Below are 26,917 nucleotides of genomic sequence, written 5' to 3'. Positions count from 1 at the left end.
TTTCTCCCAAACCGAAGGCGCCTGCAAGTGTCACTTGGGGATCCTGTTAAAATGCAGATTCCCTGGTTCAGTAGATCTGCAGTGGGGGCTGCTTTGTCCAGAGACCACACCTTGGGTCCAACCTTCACAGCACACTGGAATCGCTTTAAGAGTTTAAAAAAAAACTTACTTCTGGGCTTCTCCGTCCCCGTCCCCCCAGCCCCGGAGATTCTGTCATTTGGTCAGGGGACAGCCTGGGCGTTTGGAGGTTAAAAAGCTCCCAGGTGATTGCAATATGTAGCGGAGTTTGAGAACGAGCGCCTTGGACCCGCGCTTCTCAAGCTACTGCGCGGACCGGCGTCCCGCTGGGGGCGCGCGGGCCCCACCCCCAGGGATGCTGCCTCAGCAAGTCCGGAGGGATTGGGGTGGGACCTGCCAATCTGCATTTCCAACCGGCGCCCAGGTGACGCGGACTCTGCTGGTCTATGGTCTTGGAGGTCACCTAATTTTTCAGCGACGCCTCCCAGCTGGGGAGGGCAAGAAGTGCCTCGCTCAAGGTCTCCCCACACCCGACCTCCAGACCCTCAATCCTGGGCCAGCTACACCGCAAACTTTTCCACCTGTCTCTCCTGCGCCCCGCGTTTCTTCCCCACGTAACTTGCGAGGGAGCCGTGCGTTTCTTCCCCACGTAACTTGCGAGGGAGCCGCTAAACAGCAAGACCGCGCGCTCTGCGGCTCCAGACTGCGGATTTCGGTCGCGTGCGGCTCTGACCGCGTCGCCCCATCCCCGGCGGGGCCACGCACGGACGCCAGGGCTGGCGCCGCGGAGGGGGGCGATGCGCGCGGACGCTCCCGGGGCCATGACTGTCCCTGAGTCCTCCCTGCGGGGGGCGTGCGCGGCCCGCCCCCCGCGGCTCCACGCGGCCCCTCCTCGGCCGGGGATTGGTGCGCCGGGCGGGGCGGGGCGGGATAAAGGCGCGGGGTCCGGCTGCGCTGGGTCTGCTGGCAGCTCCGGGTCTGGGTTCGTAGTCTGCGCGGGGTGCGCAGGAAGGTCAGTGTGGGGGTCGCCCGATATCTCCCCCAGCGGAGGCGGGAGCCGAGCCACATCTTGGAGTGGGCACTGGCCGCGGAGCGAGTTGTCCGGGGCTGGCCAGGGTCGGGGCGAGCTCTGCGCGGCGCCGGAGACTCTGCACTCCCGGGCGCGCGCAGGGTCCCCGGCCGTGGTCGCAGAGTCAGGAGGGGCGGCGCCGGAGCCCGGTGCGGGGAGGGCCCAGGAGCAGCCGGGGTTGACAGGTCGCGACACGCGCTCCCCTCCACTTTTGAAAGGGTTTCCCACGCCGGGAAGAGGGGCAGGCATGGCCGGCCCCGCGAAACCGGTTTGTCCAGACTTTGGGAAGCCATCGCTTGCGGAGGGTGGGACCGCACAGGCTGTCCACCCGCCCAGGCTGAGACATCGCGTCCTCATCCTGGATGCCCCACGGGCTTCTCGTCCCGGGCAGCCGCGCACGGGAGGAGGACACTGCCGCTCTGCAGGTCAGACCTCCCTCTGAGACTCTCCCTAGCTCACGCTTAGAGCTTTGGGATTTTTCTCGATCCTTTCTAGCTTTCGGATCATCCCCACGTAATGCCCAGACTTTACCAGCTCAGAGAGTTAAAAAAAAAAAAAAAAAAAAAAAAAAAGAGAGAGAGACAGAAAGCGAATGTGGATTGAGCCTTTACACGGACCCTGCAGTTTGCACAGTGCTTTTCATAGATTGACTGCTTTTATTAAATGCTCTCAACAATCTATTGGGATGGCACGGTGATTGCCCCCTTTCTGAGGACGCCGAAACTTTAGATTTGGCAAGGCAAGAAGCCAGGCGCACACAGCGAGGCGGGCTGCCGGCCCCGAACCCCTGGTTGGTCCGTGCTCTCCCCCGGGGGAGGGGTGAGGCTGCCAGGAAAGGTGCCCCTTGCGTGGCCCTTGGAGTGTTTCTTCCGCTTTGCCTCCTCTTAGGCACCGGATCTCATCTCTTCTCTTGAGTGGGAAGAGTCGGGATGGTGGAAGTAGAGGGTATGGGACACCGTGGACCTACCTCTCTTGGTAGTTAGTAACTGCCTGACCTTGGGCCGGTCAGTGGATTCTGAAAAATGGGGAAAAGGTCCCAGCTTCTGGGTTGTTGTGAGGGTTAAATAAGAGTTCAGGAAAGCAGATGCTTCGCCAACGCTTCGTAGTTACGAGGAGCCTGATTTTTCCTTGGATCATTGCTATTAAGAGGATGCATTGGTGATGATGATGATGTAATGAGTCAGAGGTTTTAAAGCCCAGACTGCCTTGAAAATGCGTCTGGTAAACGTTCTTGCTCCTTAAGGCAGAATAAGATTGGAGTGGGGGAGCCCAGTGAAAATGAAGGTGGGCATGTACATATAGGTATTAAGTTAGAGGTGGGGAGGGGGCAGGGGGCATTGGCGCCAGGAAGCTGTAAACTGGGCAGTTATCGCTGAGTTGAGAGCAGGGAAGGCCCGACGTGAGGGGCTAGGCATGAAGGTGCCAGCAGCGGAAATGCTGCTGCAGACCCCTGAGGCTGGAAGGAAGGAGCGGGCAGTGGGAGAGTAGTAGGTTTAAGCACGTTTGCAAGTGGAGGCGGAGAGAGGACAAGGGCTGGAGGAGTTGGAGTTTGCTGGGTCTCTGGGGGCAATATTGATATATGTTAGGCAAGTTTTCTCGCTCTTCAGATACATATATACATATATGCATGCAGGTCACTTCTTGGTGCTGAACACTGTAAAACTTTTTTTCTGTTGTAGGTTTTAGTTGTGATTCCTATCACATAACGTTAGATTTACCATCCTAAACATTTCTAAGCATACAGTTCAGTAGCGTTAAGTATATTGACGTTGTTGTGCAGTCAATCTCCAGCACTTGTTCATCTTGCAAAACTGAAACTGCGCTCATTAAACACTAATGTCTCTGCCTCTACCCCAGCCCTTGGCAAGCAGTTACCTTTCTACTTTATGTTTCTATGATTTTTTGAGTACTTTAAATAATGCACGTCAGTGGCGGCATACAGTGTTTGTCCTTTGGTGACTGGTTTATTTCACTTAGCCTGATGACTGTGAGCTTCATCCATGTTGTAGCAAGTGTCAGAATTCCCTTCTTTTTTAAGGCTGAAAAACTTCCATTGTATGTGTAGACTCTATTTTCTTTATCCGTTCATCTGTTGGAGGCTGGATATCTTAGTTTCACGCTTAATTGTTAAAGACATTACTTAATACATCTTTTACTGTCTCCATACCTAAGAGTAATTACAGCCAGAAATGTTGGGAGATCTCATGACAGCAAGAACATCGAGGAAAACTGATGTTGCGTATCTAGTTGCCTTCGGTATTATGGGTGGAAGTTTCCTTAATATCTAAAAAAAAATGTATCTTTAGAGCAATCATAGTTGAATTAAGTCCCCTCCCCACCCCCACCCCCAATAAACTGAAGTAACTTTTTTTCCCTGAGAACAGGATCATTTGATTTTTTGAGATGTAAACCTGTGATGGTTTCCCATTACTGTCTGCCTCTTAGACACAGCACTGAGTGAGTACGAACACGCATCACAACTTCCTGGGAGAGACAAATATATGGTGTTCTGGCACCTAAACCCAACAGGTTCACAACCAAACTCACTTGTCTTCTTACCTGACCTGCTTCTTCTCTAGAAAGCCCATTCTTGCAGCGGCCCAAATTAGAGACCTTCATATTCCTGACACCTTCACCACCCACCCATGTGCAAGCAATCACTCAAGCCAGCTGAGCTGTGAGTCTGTATTTGTATCGCCCGCTCACTTCCAGATGCCGCTGCTGTGTGACTGCTGCTGCTGTTAATGCACCTAAGTGTATATGCAGTGGCATGGAAGAAGTCGTGACCTTCCATGACCAACCCAGAGAGGCCCAGGTTGGGAAAGTGCTTCATTATTTGTGGAGGAGAGTATGTTAACCTTTTCCTCTTTATCCCTTGCAATTAAAGTGAACAAGGTGCTTGGGAGAGAAAGTATGGGCTATTATTTGATCTTTAGGCAGGAGGGACTGAAAATCATCTTTGATGGCTTTCTCTATGTAAATTTAGTATCTAGCTTGGCAAAGAAAGTTTTACTTTAGAACAGCTGTTCTCCAGTTGTAATCTGGGGAACTGTGGAGGGTCTCTGAAACCTTTTGTAGGGTCCATGAGGTCAAAACTATTTTTAAAAAGAGTGCTAAGATGGTATTTACCTTTTTCATTTTTTCTCTCACAAGTGTGCAGTGAGTTTCCCAGAGATTACATGACTTGCAGAGAGCTTTGCCTCTGATGACTAATGGGATTTGTGCTTGTGTATTCTTCTGTTTCTCAACCTTCTAAGGTGTTAGGGTTAGGATAAAAATATCTGCATTTTCAGAGATGAACTCAATTTGCACTGAGTATTTCTACTGTGCACTCGCTGTCTTCACTTAGACCTGTTATATCTGTGACCTTGTTTTCTTTTAATAAGTTATTAATTTGAAATCCCAGAGTTTTCTGTGCCTATATGAAAAGACAACAAAAACTACACTCTGTAGTCTTGATTGGAAAGCCTTTGTAAAATTTCAAATGGTATAAAATTATTTTTGAATGTAATAATATTTTATTCTAAAATAAAAGGATATTTATATATTTTTCTATTTAAGGATAGATTATTGGCTTAAATTGGATATTAGAAAACTTGATTTTTCAGCTCACAGCTGCACCACATTTGCCTAAAATGCGGAAAAAAAATGAAATGAATATATCAGAGCTTCTGACTCATGAAAGGGAGGAATTTACTCCAGAGAAATGGGCAAAACTAAGGCAAAGTGAAAGCTTTCCTCAGCTTTATAGCTGTTAGTAATTGGTCTTATGAATCTTATGCCAGAGAACCATTTTCAATAGTATTATGGTGCCAGTAGCATTATTTTGAGACCAACCATTCAGAGTCCTCTAAAGAAAAATGAATGGAATTGCTTAAGTGTGGATATAATGAGCTTTTTAAAAGCCAGAAATTTTTGTCATAGCTTTTCAAACTAAAACCGACAAAGTTGAAGCATAAAGCAGGGTAAATTATCAAGTTGCATTGGTTGCAGAAAGACACGATAAAGCCTTGTTTAGATGAAAAAGCACTGAAAGAGCTCATAGCACTTCAACTTTCCAATGATACAGTAATCTGCCAAATTAAAGATTTAGCTGAAACGTCAAGACCCAGTTAGTATATTGACTGTAGAAGTGTATTTCTGCCTTACAAATGGAAGGAAGACGAGAGGTGCCATTTTGCTTGTATTCTTCTGGTATCAGCACCAAACCAATCAATACCTTTTTAGATAATCTTTTTATTGTAATATGTAATACAATATACAATCCTTTATCTTTATAATAGAGAGTATCTTTTTAGTGAATGCTTGGTAGCAAACATGAGTAGTGCCAAGATATTCAAAGTGTTGAATAACTTTTTTGAATTTTGTGGTTCATTCTGGAATAAGTGCATTGAATTTGCACTGATGGTGCCAGAGCAATGCTGGGTGAAACTCCTGGTGCCTTTGTGCAAATCAAGGCAGACGCTACCAAGCTGTTCTAGTCGTCACTGTATTCTTTACCACCCTATGCTTTAAATAAAAAATAAGAGAAAATTGCCAGCTTTACTTAAGAATGTCCCGTTGAAACAGTAAAAATGACTCTCCGGATTAAATCTTGACTTATGAGTATGCATCTCTTTGATATGCTGTATAGTGTAGGAAAGTGCCCATAAAGCGTTCTGTGACATATTTCAAAGTGTGATGGTTGTCTTCAGGTAAAGCAGTGTGTGATTGAATTGTGAGCTGAACTGGCCACTTTACTTTTCTTTTCTTTTTTTTTTTTTTTTTTTGAGACGGAGTCTCGCTCTGTCGCCCAGGCTGGAGTGCAGTGGCGCGATCTCGGCTCACTGCAAGCTCCGCCTCCCGGGTTCATGCCATTCTCCTGCCTCAGCCTCTCCGAGTAGCTGGGACTACAGGCGCCCGCCACCACGCCCGGCTAATTTTTTTGTATTTTTAGTAGAGACGGGGTTTCACCATGGTCTCGATCTCCTGACCTCGTGATCCGCCCGCCTTGGCCTCCCAAAGTGCTGGGATTACAAGCGTGAGCCACCGCGCCCGGGAACTGGCCACTTTTCTTAAGAGAAAACCATTTTTGCTTGACAGACTGACAAACAATGAGTATTCATACTTGGATAATTGCCAGACGTATTCTAAAACATGAACGAAGTGAGCATGTCACTTCAAGGAAACAACTAACAGTGTTTGTTGCCAATTAATTTGTATTTACCACCATGAGCTTGACAGCTTCCCCATACTCAGTAATTTTCTGATGAGACCAGTGGTGATATTACCTAGTAGGACTTTTTAATATTATATAGTGAAGTGTGTTACTATTTGGACAAGGTGTATAACTTACTGAACCAATAATTATTTTATATTACAATGCTATAATAATAGAAATGAAGTGCACAATAAATGGAGTATGCTTGAATCATCCCGAAACCACCCCCTTTCCTCCCAGTCCACGGAAGATTGTCTTCCACAAATCTGGTCCCTGGTGCTAAAAAGGTTGGAGACCATTGATTTAAAGCGTTAAAGTAAGTTTTAATGTAGAAAAGTACAAAAAGTTCATTGATAAGGTTTCAGATTCCACATCACAACTAACCTTTAAGAAGACTGATGGATTGAGTTTTGGAGTGGTAGCAAAGATGAACATCCAGAGTTATTTGAAAAAATGAATAAAATACCATTTCCTCTTTTCACTGCTGTTTGGATTTTTTTTTCAATTAGAGCAACAAATTACAGAAGCGTATATGAAAATCTAGTTTTTTTTTTAATCAAAGAGAAGTATAAAGTTTAAAATAATGGCCCTCCTTCCACTGAATATTTTTTGTATTGGAAAACAGTTGGTTTGTTTGTTTTTGAGATGTAGTCTTGCTCTGTCTCCCAGGCTGGAGTGGAGTGCAGTGGCACCATCTCGGCTCACTGCAACCTCCACATCCCCGGTTCAAGCAATTCTCCTGCATCAGCCTCCCCAAAATGTAGTTATTTTAATAATGATGTTTATGTTAACATGTTTATTGTTTTTAAATGAATTAATAACGATGTTAAACATTTATTTGTTTTCTAACACTAATTATTAATAGATACAGCCAACATTAACAGCTTTTTGGAGTTCTCCATTTTTAAGAGTATAAAGGAGTTTTAAGACCAAAAAGTTAGAGAACTTCTGCCTGAAGAGCATTAAGTTTAACTTGGCAGGAACAAGAAGAAAAGCTACATGCTGTAGATGGTTGGAGGGTTTTTAAATTTTATTTTTGTTTTTAATACCTATGTATTGTTAAAGCGATTCTGTAATAGAGGCAGTATTGCTGCGCGGCAGTTAAGAACTAGGTTTTCTAGGGCAGTGGGGCTTGTGGTAGTGCTGTTAAGCACTCACCAGCTTGTGGCATATAAACAGCAAAAAATGTTAGCTACTTATAATAGTGGAATAAGAAGAACCAACTCCATTACGAACTGTCCATGTTGTTGAACTAAAACTTCACATTCAATTAACAATTTGTTGGGTGCCTCCTTCATGCTTGCCCTTTGTGGAGAAAGAGATGAATACATTTGTACCTGTCTTATACCTTTAGGGTTTCCTTTTCCCCGCAGCTCCAATGTTTTCAATTTTTAAATTAAAAAAAAAAACAAACCCTTTTTAACTGTGACCATTCATTATTTTGCTTTCGGGAATTGGAATTGTCTTTCAGTCTCAAATGTTCTGGGAAATGTTGTCTCTGGGCTTCCTCAATATCCCTTTGCACTTGCTGAAATAAGTGACTGTAAGAATCCAAGTTCTTGGCCAGGCATGGTGGCTCACGCCTGTAATCCCAGCACTTTGGGAAGCCGAGGCAGGTGGATCATGAGGTCAGGAGATCGAGACCATCCTGGCTAACACGGTGAAACCCTGTCTCTACTAAAAAAATACAAAACAATTAGCCGGGCGTGGTGGCAGGCGCCTGTAGTTCCAGCTACTTGGGAGGCTGAGGCAGGAGAATGGCGTGAACCCAGGAGGCGGAGTTTGCAGTGAGCCGAGATCACGCCAGTGCACTCCAGCCTGGGCGACAGAGCCAGACTCTGTCTCAAAAAAAAAAGAAAAGAAAAAGAATCCAGCCGGGTGCGGTGGCTCACGCTTGTAATCCCAGCGCTTTGGGAGGCCGAGGCAGGCGGATCACGAGGTTAGGAGATCGAGACCACGGTGAAACCCCGTCTCTACTAAAAATATAAAAAAAAATTAGCCGGGCGTGGTGGCAGGCGCCTGTAGTCCCAGCTACTCGGAGAGGCTGAGGCAGGAGAATGGCGTGAACCCGGGAGGCGGAGCTTGCAGTGAGCCGAGATCGCGCCACTGCACTCCAGCCTGGGCGACAGAGCGAGACTCCGTCTCAAAAAAAAAAAAAAAAAAAAAAGAAAAAGAATCCAAGTTCTTACCTGGTTTCAGGTGGCAGCAGTGGTTACCCTTAGTGTTCCTCTAAGGGCTGCTTGAGGAAAAGCTCAGGACTTTCCTGTAATGTGGCCCATCCTGGACACCTGCCTCATCACTTTGGGCCTGTGCAGTGAAAATTGAAATGTGCCAACGGTGAGAAGTTTCTCTTCTGCTCACTTATTTGCAACATTAGCTGGGGTGAAGGGCCTCAGGTGTCTTATAGATGCTGGACACCTGGTGGGTCCAGTCACTGACCCCACAGAAGCCACCCGGCAGGTTCCACCTGTCTTGTTTTGGAGTAGTAAAGGGCAAAACCCTCATGAACCAGAAAGGTGTGAAAGGTGTATGTTTTGAAAAGACATTATTTTCCTTTTGTTTCCTGTAATTTGGGTTTTGGTATGATTAGGAATTGCAAGAAAGCTTCTGCTTTCTGGCATTTAACTTGGAATCACTGTCTTAAATCTACTTGAGGCACTGAGTACCTTCCTGTAAGTTCATATCTTACAGGAAATGTCTCTAACTGTGGTTTGTTACTTTTTCTCCCTTTATAATGCAAAATAGAAGATGCTTGAGGGGTTAGGACACCTGAGTTGGCTTTGAAGCTCACCTGCCTTTTCTGTTGGAAGAGATCTTCATCTTCCAGCGGGCGGGCGAGTGAGTAGAGGCCACAGGTCAGTGTGAGTGTGTGGTAGGCCTGCCTGTAGGGAGGGTGGGGGATTTGCTGTTAGAACCAGCAAAGCAAGCTGGGCAGCTCTGGTTTACTCTCAAGACATGCCTGCCTGGGTGTTGGGGACAGGTTGAGGAACGTGGCAGTCTCAAGCCATATGTGACTGGACTGTCTTGACCTCTAAGGCCAGGGCTGATTTCATGGTCAGCTGGTACTACTAAAGCTGATGATGAGGAGGAGCTAGACCAAATTAAATTATGTGATCTTTGAAACAATGAGAAAATGGCTTTTCTGCGTTACCCTTTCTACAGAGATGATGGAAAAACAAAAATCCTTCACAACTTACTCAATATTGCTGTGGGCCTTTTAATCCTTTTATCTTAACCCTCTGCTTTTCTAGGCTGGTTCATCATAACATGTGAGTGTTAACACAAGAGTTATAGGGCACTTTGTATTTAATCTGGGACCCATTTGTATTCTTAGACGTTGTGTGGACAAGTTGATAACAGTTGTAGTCAAGACTTAAAGCCTTTGCTTTAGTCAAGCCTTTGTGGTCAAGACTTAAAGCCTTTGCTAGGATCCACCGACTTTGTCCCTGTGATGGGCAGGTTCTCTGTGTAGTTACCGCCTCTGTTGCATTAGATCCCAGCTGGTGTCAGTGTTGTGCGGTGTCAGTTCTGAATCTCAGTTCGGCCTTTGTTTGGCTGGACTTTGTGTGAGCAACACTTTATCCCTTTATCACAGGGCCTGGCTCACAGGAGGCCCTCGACTGGCTTCCTGTCAGCGAACTCAGCAGTCTCTTTAGTTCGATTCCTGAATCTAAAAGCATAGCTTTAAAAAAATCATATAAATAAAAGCATAGCTTTGCTCCTTCACTGACAATCTTAGCGTTCATTTTAGCTGAAGAGTTTGTTTTGAAGAGCTGGAGGGATAAAAGGTCACATCGTTACCTCTGCTCCTTTTTTCTCACAAGGTATTTGAAAAGAAAATGCTGCTCATGAGGATGCTGAGGCGAGTGGGGCAGGGCCCAGCCTGTGGCTGTTGGACGCCGGTCCTGCCGGTCCACTTTCTGGGCATCTCTTCTCGGCAAATTCCAGCAGATGCTAGCTTCCACTCTGCGTCTTTCTCTGACACAGACCATCCACGAGTCTTAATTACAGGTTAGTTTTTCTTTCCTTTTTTCTACTTCCATGGCTTGATTCTTTCCTGTGCTATGTGTCTGTGCCTTTGTTTCTGGAATGTGTAGTATGCTATCCGAACCATACTGCCTGTCTCTGTAGCCGATAATGCAGCAAAAACAGGCTTGGCCAGATGACGGAATCTGGATTTATTCTCTGTACTATGAAAAGGATTTCAGAAACAGGTATTTTATAATACAACAGTTTTAAATTAGAGCAGCTGATCTTATTGATCAGACACTGCCTTTTTCACTGTTGGCTTTTTTGTTTGTTTTTTAGAATTTTGCAAATCCAAATCCTTATTTCATCACTGTTGCCAGCACTTGGTTTTCCTGCCATAATTTTTGTTGTTGTTGGAAGGAATCTAGGACACTGGGGGCCAAATAGCTGCTCTGGAACTTGGTTCCCTTCCATATTTGGATCAGCCTGGGGAGCGAAGGCTAGCGGACAGGAGGGCGCTGGGACTAGAACATTGATTCTGGTGTTAGGCACGCTGTTCCTTGGCCAGACTCCTGAACCTAAACTCAGAGTCATTAATCCCACACTGTTATTGCACATTTGCGTGTTGGAAATAGAGAAGGTAAGTTAGCGTCTGGCCAAGGGACTTGTTGACACAGCGTTCATTGTTGTCCTCCAGCTCATCATGGCCCTTGAGCTCGTTGTTGCCATTGAGCTCATCATTGCCAGTGACTCGCTCCCTGAACCTCCTCACCTCAAATATGTTCAGCCCTAATTTTGTATCCTTCTCACTCCAGACTTTACTCTGTCACTTCCAGCCAGCCCAAGCCTACCTCCAGTTTGATGGACATGTTTTACTTCTTTCTCTTTCTTGCCAGGCTTTCTTCCCTTGGTTTTATAGCATTATCCTTCTCATTTTCGTGTGTGTGTGTGTGTGTGTGTGTGTGTGTGTGTGTACACTCTTTTACTGCCTTGTCCACTTCTAATGCTGAAATAAGTTTCAAGCTTAGTAGATTTCCCTCTGTGCCTTACTTCGGATTCACCCATCGTGTTGTTCGAGTGTGTGTTTTATTCCCTCTCACCTCCAATAATGATGCATCTTTCAGGGTGTCCTGGTTTTACTCCCAAGTTAACAAATGCTTACAGGAAGTCCCGCTTTTATATCTTCCTGCCTCATCAGTTTCTCTCAAATGAAGTGGACTGTTGTCCTTCCCACATGTGCTCCTAGCCCACTGGCCTCCCATTTCTATCAATGGCATGTTTAATCCTTCACACTGGAAACTGTACTATTCATTTTAACTTTCTCAGTGGCACCTTGTTGAATCAGTTGTCTGTCCCTTTTTCAAATGACTTCTTGGTTTCTCCCTGCCTCGTTGCCCTTTTATGTCTCATTCCACTTCTAATGGAGGATGGGGTTCTGCCTCATCTCACCAGAGGTGGACATGAATCTGTTCATACTGGTTTTGAATGATTTTGTCACCTATAGCAGACAAGCTTCAAAGGTCATCAAAATAATGAAGGCCAGGATTGAGTTCCTGTCCCAAGAAATTCCAGACGCCTGTCTGGCTTTGAGATTTTCCTCTTCTTATGCCCTTGCTTTTCCTCTTTCTTGGAACCACTCCATGCTGGTGAGAGTGTTGTCACTGAAGCGAATGTTACCTGCATTGTTCTCTGTCCTAGCCTGGTGGAGATCATTGCATTTCCAAGTGCTGCACCATGTTCCTGGGAAGATTGCAAGTAAGCAGCAGTTATATCAGCTCAACCTAGGACTTACGTAGTTAGCTAAGACTGAAAACTAGTCTCACTCAGTTATTACATTCTGGGAATAATTGAACTGTTTAGATTTGCATTAAAGCTTCACTTTTTTTCTTCTTCATCTAGGTGGTCTTGGCCAGCTGGGAGTGGGGCTTGCTAATCTTTTGAGGTAAGAGCCCTAAAAACTTGAAATTTAAAATCTGAGTTCTTAAGTATATGGAGCTCATTGGGATGCCTTTTAAACTTCTTTTCTCTCTCCTCTTACTCCTTACCATTGTTAAGATATATCTAAGTAACTGCTATAGATATAGATATAGATATATAGAGATATAGATATAGATATAGATTTTTTTTTTTTTTGAGATGGAGCCTCAGTCTGTCACCCAGGCTGGAGTGCAGTGGTGCAATTCCAGCTCACTATAATCTCCACCTTCTGGGTTCAAGTGATTCTCCTGCCTCAGCCTCCCGAGTAGCTGGGACTACAGGCACATACCACCACTCCCAGCTAGTGTTCTGTATTTTTGGTAGAGATGAGCTCTCGCTGTTGCCCAGGCTGGTCTTCTAACTCCTGGCCTCAAGTGATCCACCCACCTCGTCTTCTCAAAGTGCTGGGATTACAGATGTGAGCCACTGTGCCCAGCTTAAAATACTTTTTATTTTGCCTCTGAATATCACAGACTTGTCATAGGCCCTTGACTCAACATTTCCAGACTGGTGCTTTGCTGTCTCTCTCTCTGTTTCCTAACTTAGGCAAAGTGAGACACACATCTCCCAATGAATCACTTTGACTTTTAGTTGTTCGAGAACCAAGGGAAGTACAGGTGCAAATCTCAAAGTACAGGGAAGGGAAGAGTGTGGGATTTGGAGAGAATGGGGTAAGAGAATAAGAAAAGGGGAGAGAAGATAAGAATAATGAGGAAGAGGTAAAAACTCTGGGGGTAATGGGAAGAAACTGGTGACAGGCATAGGGTTAACAGTCAGGTGAGAGGAGAAACAGGAGACAGAGTCGTGAGCAGGGAAATAGAGGCCTGAGTATGAGAGAGACAAGAACTGAAGGTGTGGAAATTGAGGATGAAGAGGAAGTAGAGATTTGGAGGGTGGCAGAAAATTACAGTTCTTATTTTAAAAGACTTCTCACAGGACTCATTGCATCCTAGATGCTGCCAACTTGTGTGTGTTGATTTTCCCTTTAGGAAACAATTTGGAAAGGACAGTGTGATTTTGTCTGACATAAGGAAACCCCCCAATCATGTCTTTCACAGTGGTAAGAGATCAATAGGTCTTGCTTTTATTTTTATCTCGAATTTTCAAAGCACAAAGAGGTGGCTCATGAAATTGGTGAGTGCAACAGCTCATAGCTGAGTTTATGACTCAAAGAGAAGTTATTGAGGCACTGGTATTTCACTTAAAAATACATATTTTACCCAAAGGATTATAAATCATGCTGCTATAAAGACACATGCACATGTATGTTTATTGTGGCACTTTTCACAATATCAAAGACTTGGAACCAACCCAAATGTCCAACAACGATAGACTGGATTAAGAAAATGTGGCACATATACACCATGGAATATTCTGCAGCCATAAAAAATGATGAGTTCATGTCCTTTGTAGGGACATGGATAAAGCTGGAAACCGTCATTCTCAGCAAACTATCACAAGGACAAAAAACCAGACACCGCATGTTCTCACTCATAGGTGGGAATTGAACAATGAGAGCACGTGGACACAGGAAGGGGAACATCACACAGGGGGGACTGTTGTAGGGTGGGGGGTGGGGGGAGGGACAGCATTAGGAGATATACCTAATGTTAAATGACGAATTAATGGGTGCAGCACACCAACATGGCTCATGGATACATATGTAACACACCTGCACATTGTGTACATGTACCCTAAAACTTAAAGTATAATAAAAAAATACGTATTTCTAATGCTGCTGCCTGTTCAAGTGATAAAAGAACAGAAGAATTCTTTTGACCTTGAAGTTTTTGGAATAATATATTTTGATGTTATTTGAAATAAAAACTTTGTTTCCTGTCTTTTTGTGTTTTAAGTTAACTTATTGACTTGGAGAGAATACAAACAAAAATCAAGTTCTGTACTGAAGAAAAGGAACTTTAGAAATTTGGAAAAATAAATCCTGTTGTTACAGTGTAGAATTGCTCTTAAAGTACTACACACACACACACACACACACACACACACACACACACACACACAGATACACACACCTCAAGCTCTTCTAGTCAGGTTTTTTACTGCTTCAAAAATGTTTTTATGACTAGGCATGATGGCTCACAGCTGTAATCCCAGCAATTTGGGAGGCTGAGGTGGGAGGATCACTTGAGTCCAGGAGTTCAAGACTAGCCTGGGCAATACAGTGAGACCCTGTCTCCACAAGAAATAAAAAATTAGCTGGGCATGGTGGCACATGCCTGTAGTGCTAGCTACTTGGGAGGACCGCTTGAGCCCAGGAGATGGAGGCTGCAGTGAGTCATGATTGCATCACTGCACTCCAGCCTGAGTGACAGAGCAAGACTCTGTCCCCGCTGCCCCAAAAATAAGGTTTTATAATGCCCCCTAGTCCTTCCTGGTTCAGCATCAGCCTTTTGCTGCTCCCCATGGGGAAGAGTGACAGTTTGCTGTAAGTGGAGAAAATTGGCACAGAACAAGATCAACTTGACCTCTGTGTAATTAAGTATGATAAACTCATGATTTTTGGCTCTTCTATACGAAGGTGGTGGTGGTGGTGGTTAATAAGTCCGTTTCTCTATTCCTTTTCAAATGTGCACCTTGGAAGCAGAGTGAAGCCACTCTGTGTGTACAGGGCTGGGAGGAACAGCACCCACTCTGGAGCCCAATGCCTAGCTGCAACCCCAATTCCTCCACTTGTTCTCTGATCCTGGCAAGTTGCTTAACCTCTCGGTGCCTGTTTCGTCATCAGTAAAATGTGTTTACCTCCAAGGCTGTGTGGGAAAGAAATGTACATAAAATCCTTAGAACAGGGTCTGGCCCAGGCAGGTCTTGTAGGAGCATTTGCTGTCATTACCTGGAGGGTGGTTTTGACTTGTGATTCTTCCACAAGAAAAATGCTGCCTAGTGCCCAGCTGGCTTAGTTACCACGTGGCTACCAGTGAAATTCACAAGTCAACGAGGGAAAGGGGAAAGGTCCATTTAGTTCACAACCCTTTTCACATTCATGGTTTCAATTTATGTTCCTTGCAGGTCCGTTCATTTATTCTGATATCTTGGATTACAAGAATCTTCGGGAGATCGTGGTAAACAACCGCATCACCTGGCTGTTTCATTACAGCGCTTTGCTCAGCGCCATTGGAGAAGCAAATGTTTCCCTGGCGAGAGCAGTGAATATAACTGGTAAGCATCTGGCTCTGGCTGGATGTGATTTATTTGCCAGTTTTTCTAGTTCTTTAAGAAGAGATGTTTTCAGATTCTGATAGTGTCTGTTCATTTCAGGCCTGCATAACATCCTGGATGTCGCTGCGGAACACAATCTGCGATTGTTTGTGCCTAGCACGATTGGGGCTTTTGGACCCACCTCTCCCCGGAACCCGACCCCCGATCTCTGTATTCAGAGACCCAGGACCATCTACGGGGTGTCCAAGGTCCATGCGGAGCTCATGGGAGAAGTAAGCATCACTCAGCAAGATTGCTGAATGTGCCCTGGCTGGCACGATTTGCTGTTTGCTTTCTCATTCTTTTTGCCTCCAAGGCCTGGTGATTCATCCCTGGAGAAACTTTCCCTCTTCTTGGATCCCAGCCCCAGAGTCGCTTAGTTAACTCACTGGGTTTGCCATGTAGCAGGTGTCTCCAGCTCCGGAAACCTCCTCAACCATATGGGAACACTCAGCACTTCCTGGATGCCCCATGCACAGCCCCCATCTCTTCATTTGCTGCTTGTCTTACTTGTACCCCACCATTCTTTCTGATTGCCAGTATTGGTAGCCATTGGTAGTAACTCTAAAACTTACAGAAAACCTCAAACATCTTGGGGTTTTTTTGTTGTTTGTTTGTTTGTTTTTTGAGACAGAGTCTTGCTGTCTCACCCAGGCTGGAGTGTGGTGGCATGATCTCAGCTCATAGCAGCCTCCGCCCCCGGGGTTCAAGGGATTCTCGTGCCTCAGCCTCCAAAGTAGCTGGGATTATAGGCACGTGCCACCACGCCCAGCTAAATTTTATATTTGTAGTAGAGGCAGTGTTTTGCCATGTTGGCCAGGCTGGTCTCAAACTTCTGACCTCAAGTGATCCACCTACTTCAGCATCCCAAAGTGCTGGGATTATAGGTGTGAACTACTGCAAAATACTCTTTATCTTTGTAACTCTAGTAGATTTGAGTTGCCTCCTGCTCCTCCAGTTCTGATAGCCATGGCCCTCTCATCCACTGTTCTCTGCTTTCCCCGTGCCGTGTGTGGGAATGCCCTCAGGCTGAATGGTTTAGGACGATGGTCAGTGGCGCCTTTCCAAAGAGAGGCTGGAAATGCCTACTGTAGGCTAATGTGTCATTTACAGCATTGATGTATCACCAAAAAGTTGATTTTTTTTAAAAGACAAAAACTTAGGACTCTATTTTCTTTAGCAGTATTTAAATACAACTGCATGGAATGAGATTTCAGAAAAAGGGAGGTTTTTTTTTTTTTGTTTGTTTTTTTTTTTTTTTTTTGCATCTATCTGATTTAAAGTATCTGTGTTTGAATACGTTTTCTCTTTTTCGTAGTATTATCATTACCGGTATGGGTTAGATTTCCGATGCCTGAGATATCCTGGAATCATTTCAGCTGACTCCCAGCCTGGAGGAGGAACAACTGGTTAAGTGTTTTCTATTTCTCATCTCTCTTATATGTTAGATAGGTTTTCTAGCCAGGTGCAGAGGCTCAAGCCTGTAATTCCAGCACTTGGGGATGCTGAGGCAGGAGGATCACTCTAGCCAGAGACTAGCCTGGACAACACAGTGGGACCTTATCTCTAAGAAAAATAAACAAAACTTGGCCAGGCATGATGGCCCGCACCTGTAGTCCCAGCTACTGGGGAGGCTGAGGCAGGAGGGTCTCTTAAGTCCAGAAGGCCAAGGTTGCAGTGAGCTGAGATCGTGCCACTGCACTCCAGCCTGGGTGACAGAATGAGACCCTGTCTCAAAAATAAAAAACAACAACAAAAAAACACCCACCAAAAAAAAAAACTAGACTGACTGATTGCTAGAGGAGTTGTCTTTGTGGTAAATGAATTTGGTATCTTTTTAGCTGTATGCTGACCAGAGTTTTTCTGTAATATCTCCCAATGTGCATTTTAAAGGCACAGTGAACCCAACTGGCTTACACTCACTAAGGGTAGCACATGCCAGCGTTGTCAGTACAGCTCGGGATTGGCCACCCACAGTGCCAGAATAAAACATAATATTCAAGAACAAATCTATGACTCACAGTATAGGAAGACCCCCAGCAAGCAGCAACCTCTTGTTTCTTAACACGCAGAGAGAGCCCTATTAAAATAGACTCTAGGCATTGTGTATGTGAAAGGAACATAAGTATGATTATTATTTTGGACTCAAACACTCATTCTGTTTCATAAGTCCCGTATCAGGTATCCTTCCCACATCTGTGGTCCTGAGAATAAATATAGAAGGTACTTGACCACATCAGAGGGATTTCGAAGGAGGCCTTAAAAAGCTTCTGCTTTTTATTTTATTTTATTTTTATTATTATACTTTAGGTTTTAGGGTACATGTGCACAGTGTGCAAGTTTGTTACATATGTATCCATGTGCCATGTTGGTTTGCTGCACCCATTAACTCGTCATTTAGCATTAGGTGTATCTCCTAATGCAGTCCCTCCCCCTCCCCCAACCCCACAACAGTCCCCGGAGTGTGATGTTCCCCTTCCTGTGTCCATGAGTTCTCATTGTTCAATTCCCACCTATGAGTGGGAACGTGCGGTGTTTGGTTTTTTGTCCTTGTGATAGTTTACTGAGAATGATGGTTTCCACTTTCATCCATGTCCCTACGAAGGACATGAACTCATCATTTTTTATGGCTGCATAGTATTCCATGGTGCATATGTGCCACATTTTCTTAATCCAGTCTATCGTTGTTGGACATTTGGGTTGGTTCCAAGTCCTTGCTATTGTGAATAGTGCCGCAATAAACATACGTGTGCATGTGTCTTTATAGCAGCATGATTTATAGTCCTTTGGGTATATACCCAGTAATGGGATGGCTGGGTCAAATGGTATTTCTAGTTCTAGATCCCTGAGGAATCGCCACACTGACTTCCACAATGGTTGAACTAGTTTACAGTCCCACCAACAGTGTAAAAGTGTTCCTATTTCTCCACATCCTCTCCAGCACCTGTTGTTTCCTGACTTTTTAATGATGGCCATTCTAACTGGTGTGAGATGGTATCTCACTGTGGTTTTGATTTGCATTTCTCTGATGGCCAGTGATGGTGAGCATTTTTTCATGTGTTTTTTGGCTGCATAAATGTCTTCTTTTGAGAAGTGTCTGTTCATGTCCTTCGCCCACTTTTTGATGGGGTTGTTTGTTTTTTTCTTGTAAATTTGTTTGAGTTCATTGTAGATTCTGGATATTAGCCCTTTGTCAGATGAGTAGGTTGCGAAAATTTTCTCCCATTTTGTAGGTGGCCCGTTCACTCTGATGGTGGTTTCTTTTGCTGTGCAGAAGCTCTTTAGTTTAATTAGATCCCATTTGTCAATTTTGGCTTTTGTTGCCATTGCTTTTGGTGTTTTAGACATGAAGTCCTTGCCCATGCCTATGTCCTGAATGGTATTGCCTAGGTTTTCTTCTAGGGTTTTTATGGTTTTAGGTCTAACATGTAAGTCTTTAATCCATCTTGAATGAATTTTTGTATAAGGTGTAAGGAAGGGATCCAGTTTCAGCTTTCTACATATGGCTAGCCAGTTTTCCCAGCACCATTTATTAAATAGGGAATCCTTTCCCCATTGCTTGTTTTTGTCAGGTTTGTCAGATAGTTGTAGATATGTGACATTATTTCTGAGGGCTCTGTTCTGTTCCATTGATCTATGTCTCTGTTGTGGTACCAGTACCATGCTGTTTTGGTTACTGTAGCCTTGTGGTATAGTTTGAAGTCAGGTAGTGTGATGCCTCCAGCTTTGTTCTTTTGGCTTAGGATTGACTTGGCAATGCGGGCTCTTTTTTGGTTCCGTATGAACTTTAAAGTAGTTTTTTCCAATTCTGTGAAGGAAGTCATTGGTAGCTTGATGGGGATGGCATTGAATCTATAAATTACCTTGGGCAGTATGGCCATTTTCACAATATTGATTCTTCCAACCCATGAGCATGGAATGTTCTTCCATTTGTTTGTATCCTCTTTTATTTCCTTGAGCAGTGGTTTGTAGTTCTCCTTGAAGAGGTCTTTCACATCCCTTGTAAGTTGGATTCCTAGGTATTTTATTCTCTCTGAAGCAATTGTGAATGGGAGTTCACTCATGATTTGGCTCTCTGTTTGTCTGTGATTGGTGTACAAGAATGCTTGTGATTTTTGTACACTGATTTTGTATCCTGAGACTTTGCTGAAGTTGCTAATCAGCTTAAGGAGATTTTGGGCTGAGACAATGGGGTTTTCTAGATATACAATCATGTCATCTGCAAACAGGGACAATTTGACTTCCTCTTTTCGTAATTGAATGTCCTTTATTTCCTTCTCCTGCCTGATTGCCCTGGCCAGAACTTCCAGCACTATGTTGAGTAGGAGTGGTGAGAGAGGGCATCCCTGTCTTGTGCCAGTTTTCAAAGGGAATGCTTCCAGTTTTTGTCCATTCAGTATGATATTGGCTGTGGGTTTGTCATAGATAGCTCTTATTATTTTGAGATATGTCCCATCAATACCTAATTTATTGAGAGTTTTTAGCATGAAGTGTTTTTGAATTTTGTCAAAGGCCTTTTCTGTATCTATTGAGATAATCATGTGGTTTTTGTCTTTAGTTCTGTTTATATGCTGGATTAGAGTTATTGATTTGTGTGTGTTGAACCAGCCTTGCATCCCAGGGATGAAGCCCACTTGATCATGGTGTATAAGCTTTTTGATGTGCTGCTGGATTCAGTTTGCCAGTATTTTATCGAGGATTTTTGCATCAATGTTCATCAAGGATATTGGTCTGAAATTCTCTTTTTTGGTTGTGTCTCTGCCAGGCTTTGGTATCAGGATGATGCTGGCCTCATAAAATGTGTTAGGGAGGATTCCCTCTTGTTTTATCGATTGGAATACTTTCAGAGGGAATGGTAAAGCTTCTGCTTTTTAATATGGTGATTCTCCAAGTGTGGTCTGAGGAGCTCCGGGCATCCTCAAGACACTATCAAGGGGTCTTGGGGGTCAAAAATCTTATCAATATGGAGATGTTACTGGCCTTTTTCACTCTCCTTTCACAAATGCATTGTAGAGTTTTCCAGAGGTGGTGTGGCATGTGAGGTAAGAACGGACTGGATACAGAAGCAGATGGGGGCTCCAGCACACCCCTATCAAGCCAGACCCTAAAGAGATTTTTAGAATGTACAACAAACTATCCTTCTCAGTAAATTTTGTTTGTTTAGAAAATATACTCTTTTTCCTATAAAATGTTATACATATTAATATGTGATATGCTTATTGTCATTTTAAAAGGTAATATTCTAAACAATTCTCAGTTAACTCTGTTACAGTAAATATTGATATAACCCACATTAGTCAGATGTCTTTGGGAGTTCTCAAGTCTTTTTTTTTTTTTTTTTTTTTTTTTTTTTTTGAGATGGAGTTTTGCTCTGTCACCCAGGCTGGAGTGCAGTGGCGTGATCTCAGCTCACTGCAGTCTCCATCTCCTGGGTTCGAGCGATTCTCATGCTTCAGCCTCCCAAGTAGCTGAGATTACAGATGTGTGCCATCACACCTGGCTAATTTTTGTATTTTTAGTAGAGCTGGGGTTTTACTATGTTGGACAGGCTGGCCTTGAACTCATCTCAGGTGATCTGCCTGCCTCGGCCTCCCAAAGTGCTGAGACTACAGGCGTGAGTCACTGAGCTTGACTGGAGTTCTTAATTTTTAAGGATCTGTTATAAAAAGCCTCTGAGACTAGAACATTTGAGAACTGCTGCCTTGATCCAAGAGGCTCGTTCATTGTTTTGTTATAACCCACACACGGGATTCCCTTTCAGACTATGCAGTCCAGATTTTCCATGATGCCACAAAGCATGGTAAATTCGAGTGCAACCTGGAAGCCCGCACGAGGCTGCCGATGATGTACATTGATGACTGCCTCAGGGCCACCCTGGAGGTCATGGAGGCCCCAGCTGAGTCCCTTTCCATGAGGACCTACAATGTCAGCGCCATGAGCTTCACACCTGAGGAGCTGGCCCAGGAGGTCCTCAAGCACGTGCCAGAATTCCAGATCACATACAACGTGGATGCCGTTCGGCAGGCCATAGGTTCGTACCCGGTGGCAAAGGCCTTTACTGTGAGTCCCTGGAAAACGTAAACCTTGTAAGGATAAAGAGAGCGTAGATCCTTCCCAAGGGTCCAAACACCTTTTGGAGAAGGAGCCTAGCCCAAGAAATTGTTGAGCCCAAGCCAGCAGATGCTTTGATTTGGGGGAATGATACCTAAAGTGGGTGAAATCATTCCATTCCAAATAAACAGCTTGTTAGCCTTTCATCATTTTTACAGTTTAAACATAAAGCAAGGAAAAATAGAAGCAACAGGTAGTATGAAAACAGTCCCAGGTTTTCAAATACTGTAACTTTGCCAATTTGTGGGCGGAAGCACCTCTTTGAGTATAAAACTTCTTATGAAGTTGTGTGAGATTTTAATAATGTGTAACAATTCACAGTGCCTGACGAAAGATGGGTTGATAGTCTTCGGCCCTAAGAGGGTGACTGTGCATAATAGCGGTTCTGCTTTACTCGAAGGAATTTCATGTTTTGTACCTTGTACGGTAGACCTTTATATAAAATGGTCAAGACCTTTTTGCAAATCCACGACCTGAATAACTTAAGCTACTCTTGCATATCTTTTCCTAGCGGATAGTTGGCCAATGAACTTTGATGACAGCAATGCTCGGAAGGACTGGGGGTGGAAACATGATTTTGATCTTCCAGAGTTGGTGACTGCCATGTTGAACTTCCATGGTTCTGAAACCAGAGTTGCCCAAGGCAACTGAAAGAATCTGGAAGAGGAGCTCCTGTGTCCTGGTCCACTGTCAAAGGAGAACTGTCACAACTCCAAGGTTATAGACTCCAAGGAGCCTACATTATTTGGAACTGACCAACTGGACTAAATTTTGGCAGCTCATATTGAACTGCTAGACAAAGAATGGAGTTAACATTTAAGCATTTTGAGAATGTTGTAGGTATGGCAGTGGGACTTCTCAGTTTTTGCTGTTTGCCTGAACTTGTCTAAACACATTCCACAGAATAAGGCTTAAGTCATCATTAGTTTCCATTTCCTTAATTGGGATGAAGTGACCATTTCTGGGAAGGTGGGAGTATGTGACATTTGTATTTAATTAAATTCAATTTAAATATTCCTCCTAAGACTCGATTATTCTCTTGACTGGAGACCAAAGATTACATTTTAAGGACTTTCAAAGAGGGACTCCTTATTTAAAAGTATTCTTTACTATCCCAGCAGAACGTAAAACATGTTTGGTGTATTCATCCCATGTCCATCACATTCAAGATATTTTGACACTGCTTCAAAATTTGTAATTTCTAGTTTTTCTGTAAGATGCTAGATCTGTGGGAAATTAAGAATTTAAAAATGATATAACTGGCAAAGTGTAGCCCCTCTCTTATTTTGATTGCCCTCCTGTTAGTGAGCTAAGTGTAATTCCCAGGAACATAATTCCCTGACCTGGCAACGTCACCATCTAGGGAGATTGTCTAATACACAGGTTTCTGGGCTACACCCCTTTAGATTCACTCATTAAATGCCAGGTGACACTGGTTGTTTGAATCTAGCTGAGGCCCACTAGTCACACCAGTTTAGACCAATGCAGTTTTCTAAAGAGCACTTTCTTGTTGCATCTTTTTTTTTTTTTTTTAGATGTTCCTGGGTTGAGCTTTTAGAAGGGCTACTCTAAACCCTCTGATGCAATTACCATATAGATACATACAGGTTAACTTTTTAAGTTGAAATTAGACCAAATCACCAATTTGTGATTATATTTTATGGTAAGGGCATGAGTGTGTTCAGAAAATGCTTTCAATCCGATCACTTAAAAAATATTTCTGGTGCAATACTGTATAGATACGTACAGGTTAACTTTTTTCCAGCGACCTCAAAATGTACTGCGTGTAAAATCACTAGGAAGTGAAACTTCCAATTCCACAGATTAATCATGGATATATTTGATAACAGCTATCAAGGATTAAAGGGCATTTATTTATGTTACATGCCTAATAACAAAATGTTATGCATTTGGAGTTTTGAACTGTTAGGCCAAAGCGTGGACTTTTTTGAAGGCATAACTGGATTTAAAATCTATTTGACTATTAACTGGATAACTTTTAGGTAATTGAATTGTTTTGTTTAATAGTTACATTATTGTAGCTTTTTCCTCTACTTAATAAGGTTTACGTTTGTAGATTTTATTTTTTTGTTATTTTTCTTTTGGGCTACTCTTGAGAGGCACGAAGATTTTATTTTTTAAAATCAGACAGTAATGAATTCTTTTTTTGAAAATTTATTTGAGATATAGTTTACATACCAAAAAATTCACTTATTTATAGTTCTGTGGCTTTCAATGTATTAAAGAGTTTTGCAACCATCACTATAACCTAATTTTAGGCCATTTCCACACCCCACAAAGAAATCATATTATATAAGCCCTTCCCACCCTAGGCAACCACTAATGTACTTCTGTGCTTGGGTTTGTCTGTTCTGAGCATTTTATGTAAGTGGAATGTGGTTGTCTTTTAGTGGCTTTTTAAATTAAGCAGTCCATTTTCAAGGTTCATCCATGTTTTAGCATATAACAATACTTCATTATTTATTGCTAAGTAATATTCCATTGTATGAGTAATACTCTATTTTCTTTATCCATTCATCCATTGAGGGACATTTAGGTTTTTTGCACTGTTTAAGCTATTATGAATAATGCTACTGTGAACATTTGGGTAGATAATTGAGTTTTAAAACGATTGCTTACTGTTTATAGTTTAAAAAACAGTTCTTAAGTTTGCTTAATTTATTCTCAGTTATCTTAAAGGAACAAGCAATTCTTCCCTTTCATGAGATAAGAAGCAGCAACTCGAGTGACCTTTGTCTCCTAGACCCTAACCTTCCAGCGTTTCCACCAGGCTCCTAGGATGACCTTTAATTGGGATCATTTGGAGGGATTTGTTCCAGACAGGTTCTTTGAATCTTTCCCAATCTGTAAACACACCTCCAGGAGACCTCAAATCAGAGTGAAAAAACAAGGAATGCTTCAGTTTCTTTGGATGATTCTTATTCACTGACATCTTTGTACTCCAAGACTAGAATTAGAGTTGTCCCTTCTGTCTGAACACTCAATATCTGGTGCACATCTTGGAATCCCAGAGCCCATCAGTGTTTTCCTGTAAAATGCTTTCCATTCTGTTGGGAGAAAGGGCTTTTTATGGTTAATTTGGAAATAACCCAAAAAGCTACTTAGAAGGAAAAGTGGGTTTAACCACAAAAATAGTTCATTTATAAATAAAAAAGAAAGAATACAAAGATTGGCTTTGTTCTGATGTTTTACACAGGCTACCAGTGGTTATTAGTTTTCTGCTCACATGTTTGTGTGTGGCGTTGCTGGGATGTGCCTTGTGTTGCTATACAAACAGCGATCCCGATGTCTGCCAGCAAGATAGGTGGCCTGGAGTCCGGAACAGACTCGGTTAGTGAAAGCTACTGCAGTGTTTTGGACACTTAACTATGGTAGGTGGGAGATATTTAGTATTTTTTAACTCACATAGGCCAATTCACCAATTTGTGATTGTATTTTATGGTAAGGGGATGAATGTGTTCAGAAAATGCTTTAAATTCTGTCATTTTAAAAAAATGTTTATTAAGAGGTCAAACAATTTAAAAGATATATAATAAAGTTGTCTTCCCCTCCAAACCCAATCAATAACATGTTAACAGTGTAGTGTGGGACCCAGTACAGTGGCTTACACCTGTAATCAGTACTTTAGGAGGCTGAGGCAGGAGGATTGCTTAAAGCCAGGAGTTCGAGACCAGCCTGGACAACATAGCAAGGCTCCCATCTCTACAAAAATAATTCAAGCCAGATGTGGTGATGTACACCTGTGGCCACTACTCACGTGGTTGAAGCTGGAGGATCACTTGTAGCCAGGAGTTTCAGGGTACAGTGAGTTTTGCTTGTGCCACCGTACTCCAGCCTGAGCCACAGAGCGAGACCATGTCAAACAACAGAAAAAAAACTAGTGTATATCTTACGTTTTCTCCTATGCTTATACAAGCTAGGACTGGAAGGTGAAATCTTTTTCTTTTACTATAGAAGTAGTGCTAAGACAATATTGTCAAAAGTTTTGGAAAAGCCTCACTCGTAATTTTTGCCATGTCATATAGTAGCTGTTTTAAAATATTCTCCAGTCCTCTATGCATTACAAAGAAGTTACATGTAGTTTTAATATTTGCCGTTTAAAGATAGCTGCATAACTCACTGAATGGAGTATCATAATGATGTAATTAATCTATTTAATTGCTGAAACCTGGAAGTACAATTACTGGGTCACAGGGCGTAAACACCTACTTGCCTCTTCATTTTACATGATCAAATTTATCTTCAGAAGGATTTGGATTAATTTGTGATCAAATTCTCGACCATCAACACCTTCCTCTTGGTGCATATTCATGTACCTCAGTATGGTTTACAATTGTTTAAAAGTTTTATTTTTGTGGCTGGGTGCAATGACTCATACTTGTAATCCCAGCACTTTTGAGAGGCTGAGGCAAGAAGATCACTTGAAAGTTTTATTTTTCTAAAAGGTTTGAAGAATATAAACTTTATTATTTGCTGGAGAATCTTAACATTCTAATACTGGAGCGGTGAGTGAATGAATCCTAGGTCTCACGTAACCGGATAGTAACTGCCTCTAAATCAGTGAATTGCTTCCAAAAATCACCTGTGAGAAAGGAATCCTGTTTTTAAATATTTTTTAGGGTAGTCACTTTTAAAAAAATTGTTTCATGGCAGTGTTTTTATAGCTTTAGTATGTTTGTCTAGAAGGTAGCTAAACAGGCCACCCCTTACCTTCCAATGTGAAGATCCCAAAAAACCTTTTCACCCAACTTACATATATAACATTTAGGATTGTAGATGAGAGGATAAAATAGACGCCTGTACTATTAGTTACAGGTGTTTCCGATTTGTTCGTCTATTAACCAGGATGTGGGCTTTCCCTCTTCACGTTCGCATTTCAGGCATGTCACTCAGACTTCATGTTTGACGTTGGTGCCCCCTTTGGCATCGTCTAATAGGCTAAGAGCAGATGATGTTTTTTCTTTCTAAGTTGTTTGGGATGCAGCAGTTTTGGGGTCTATGTATGATGCTGTTGGTGGACATTTATCCCAAGCCACAAGTATGCCTGTGCGTAGGTAGCACTAGGGCAGCTGGTTTTCAGAATCCACAGAGCACTGCTTTCGATTTTTAACAGGCTTGTTTCCAATGACACCAAATACTTGCAATTGTAGCTTTATAATCCTAGAGACCATGACTGTTAATGTGCCTCCTTTACAACTTATCCTACCAGCAGCAATATTAGCATTGCTTAAGGTTGTTTGAGGCTAATGATGTTTCCACAAAACAATAACTTGTATTCTTTTCAGGTTACTGACAGCATTTAGTATATCCTGGAAGACTGTAATGTTTCAAATATA

General features: G+C 43.0%; 1 protein-coding gene across 4 annotated transcripts; it reads left to right on the top strand.

Moving 5' to 3' along the window:
• The first annotated feature begins 942 nt into the window (after positions 1–942).
• On the top strand, positions 943–24,748 carry LOC100604978 (L-threonine 3-dehydrogenase, mitochondrial). Of its 4 annotated transcripts, none has more exons than XM_030812382.1 (10): positions 943–1,030; positions 10,112–10,298; positions 11,955–12,011; positions 12,156–12,198; positions 13,223–13,293; positions 15,261–15,410; positions 15,510–15,682; positions 16,768–16,858; positions 21,211–21,480; positions 22,072–24,748. In XM_030812382.1, exons 2-10 carry the CDS (start codon positions 10,127–10,129, stop codon positions 22,209–22,211), a joined length of 1,167 nt encoding a protein of 388 aa, XP_030668242.1. In that variant the 5' UTR covers positions 943–1,030; positions 10,112–10,126; the 3' UTR covers positions 22,212–24,748. The 4 variants fall into 4 exon arrangements, with proteins under 4 accessions (XP_030668242.1, XP_030668240.1, XP_030668241.1 ...); XM_030812380.1 differs by lacking the exon at positions 943–1,030 and adding an exon at positions 1,406–1,512; XM_030812381.1 differs by lacking the exons at positions 943–1,030; positions 11,955–12,011 and adding an exon at positions 1,406–1,512.
• Positions 24,749–26,917: the final 2,169 nt, after the last annotated feature.

Source organism: Nomascus leucogenys, chromosome 4 (genome assembly GCF_006542625.1).
Source record: "Nomascus leucogenys isolate Asia chromosome 4, Asia_NLE_v1, whole genome shotgun sequence".
Classification (NCBI taxonomy): Eukaryota; Metazoa; Chordata; class Mammalia; order Primates; family Hylobatidae; genus Nomascus; species Nomascus leucogenys.
The sequence above is the reverse complement of the archived record's forward strand: the minus strand, read 5'-3'. Positions and strand labels throughout refer to the sequence as shown.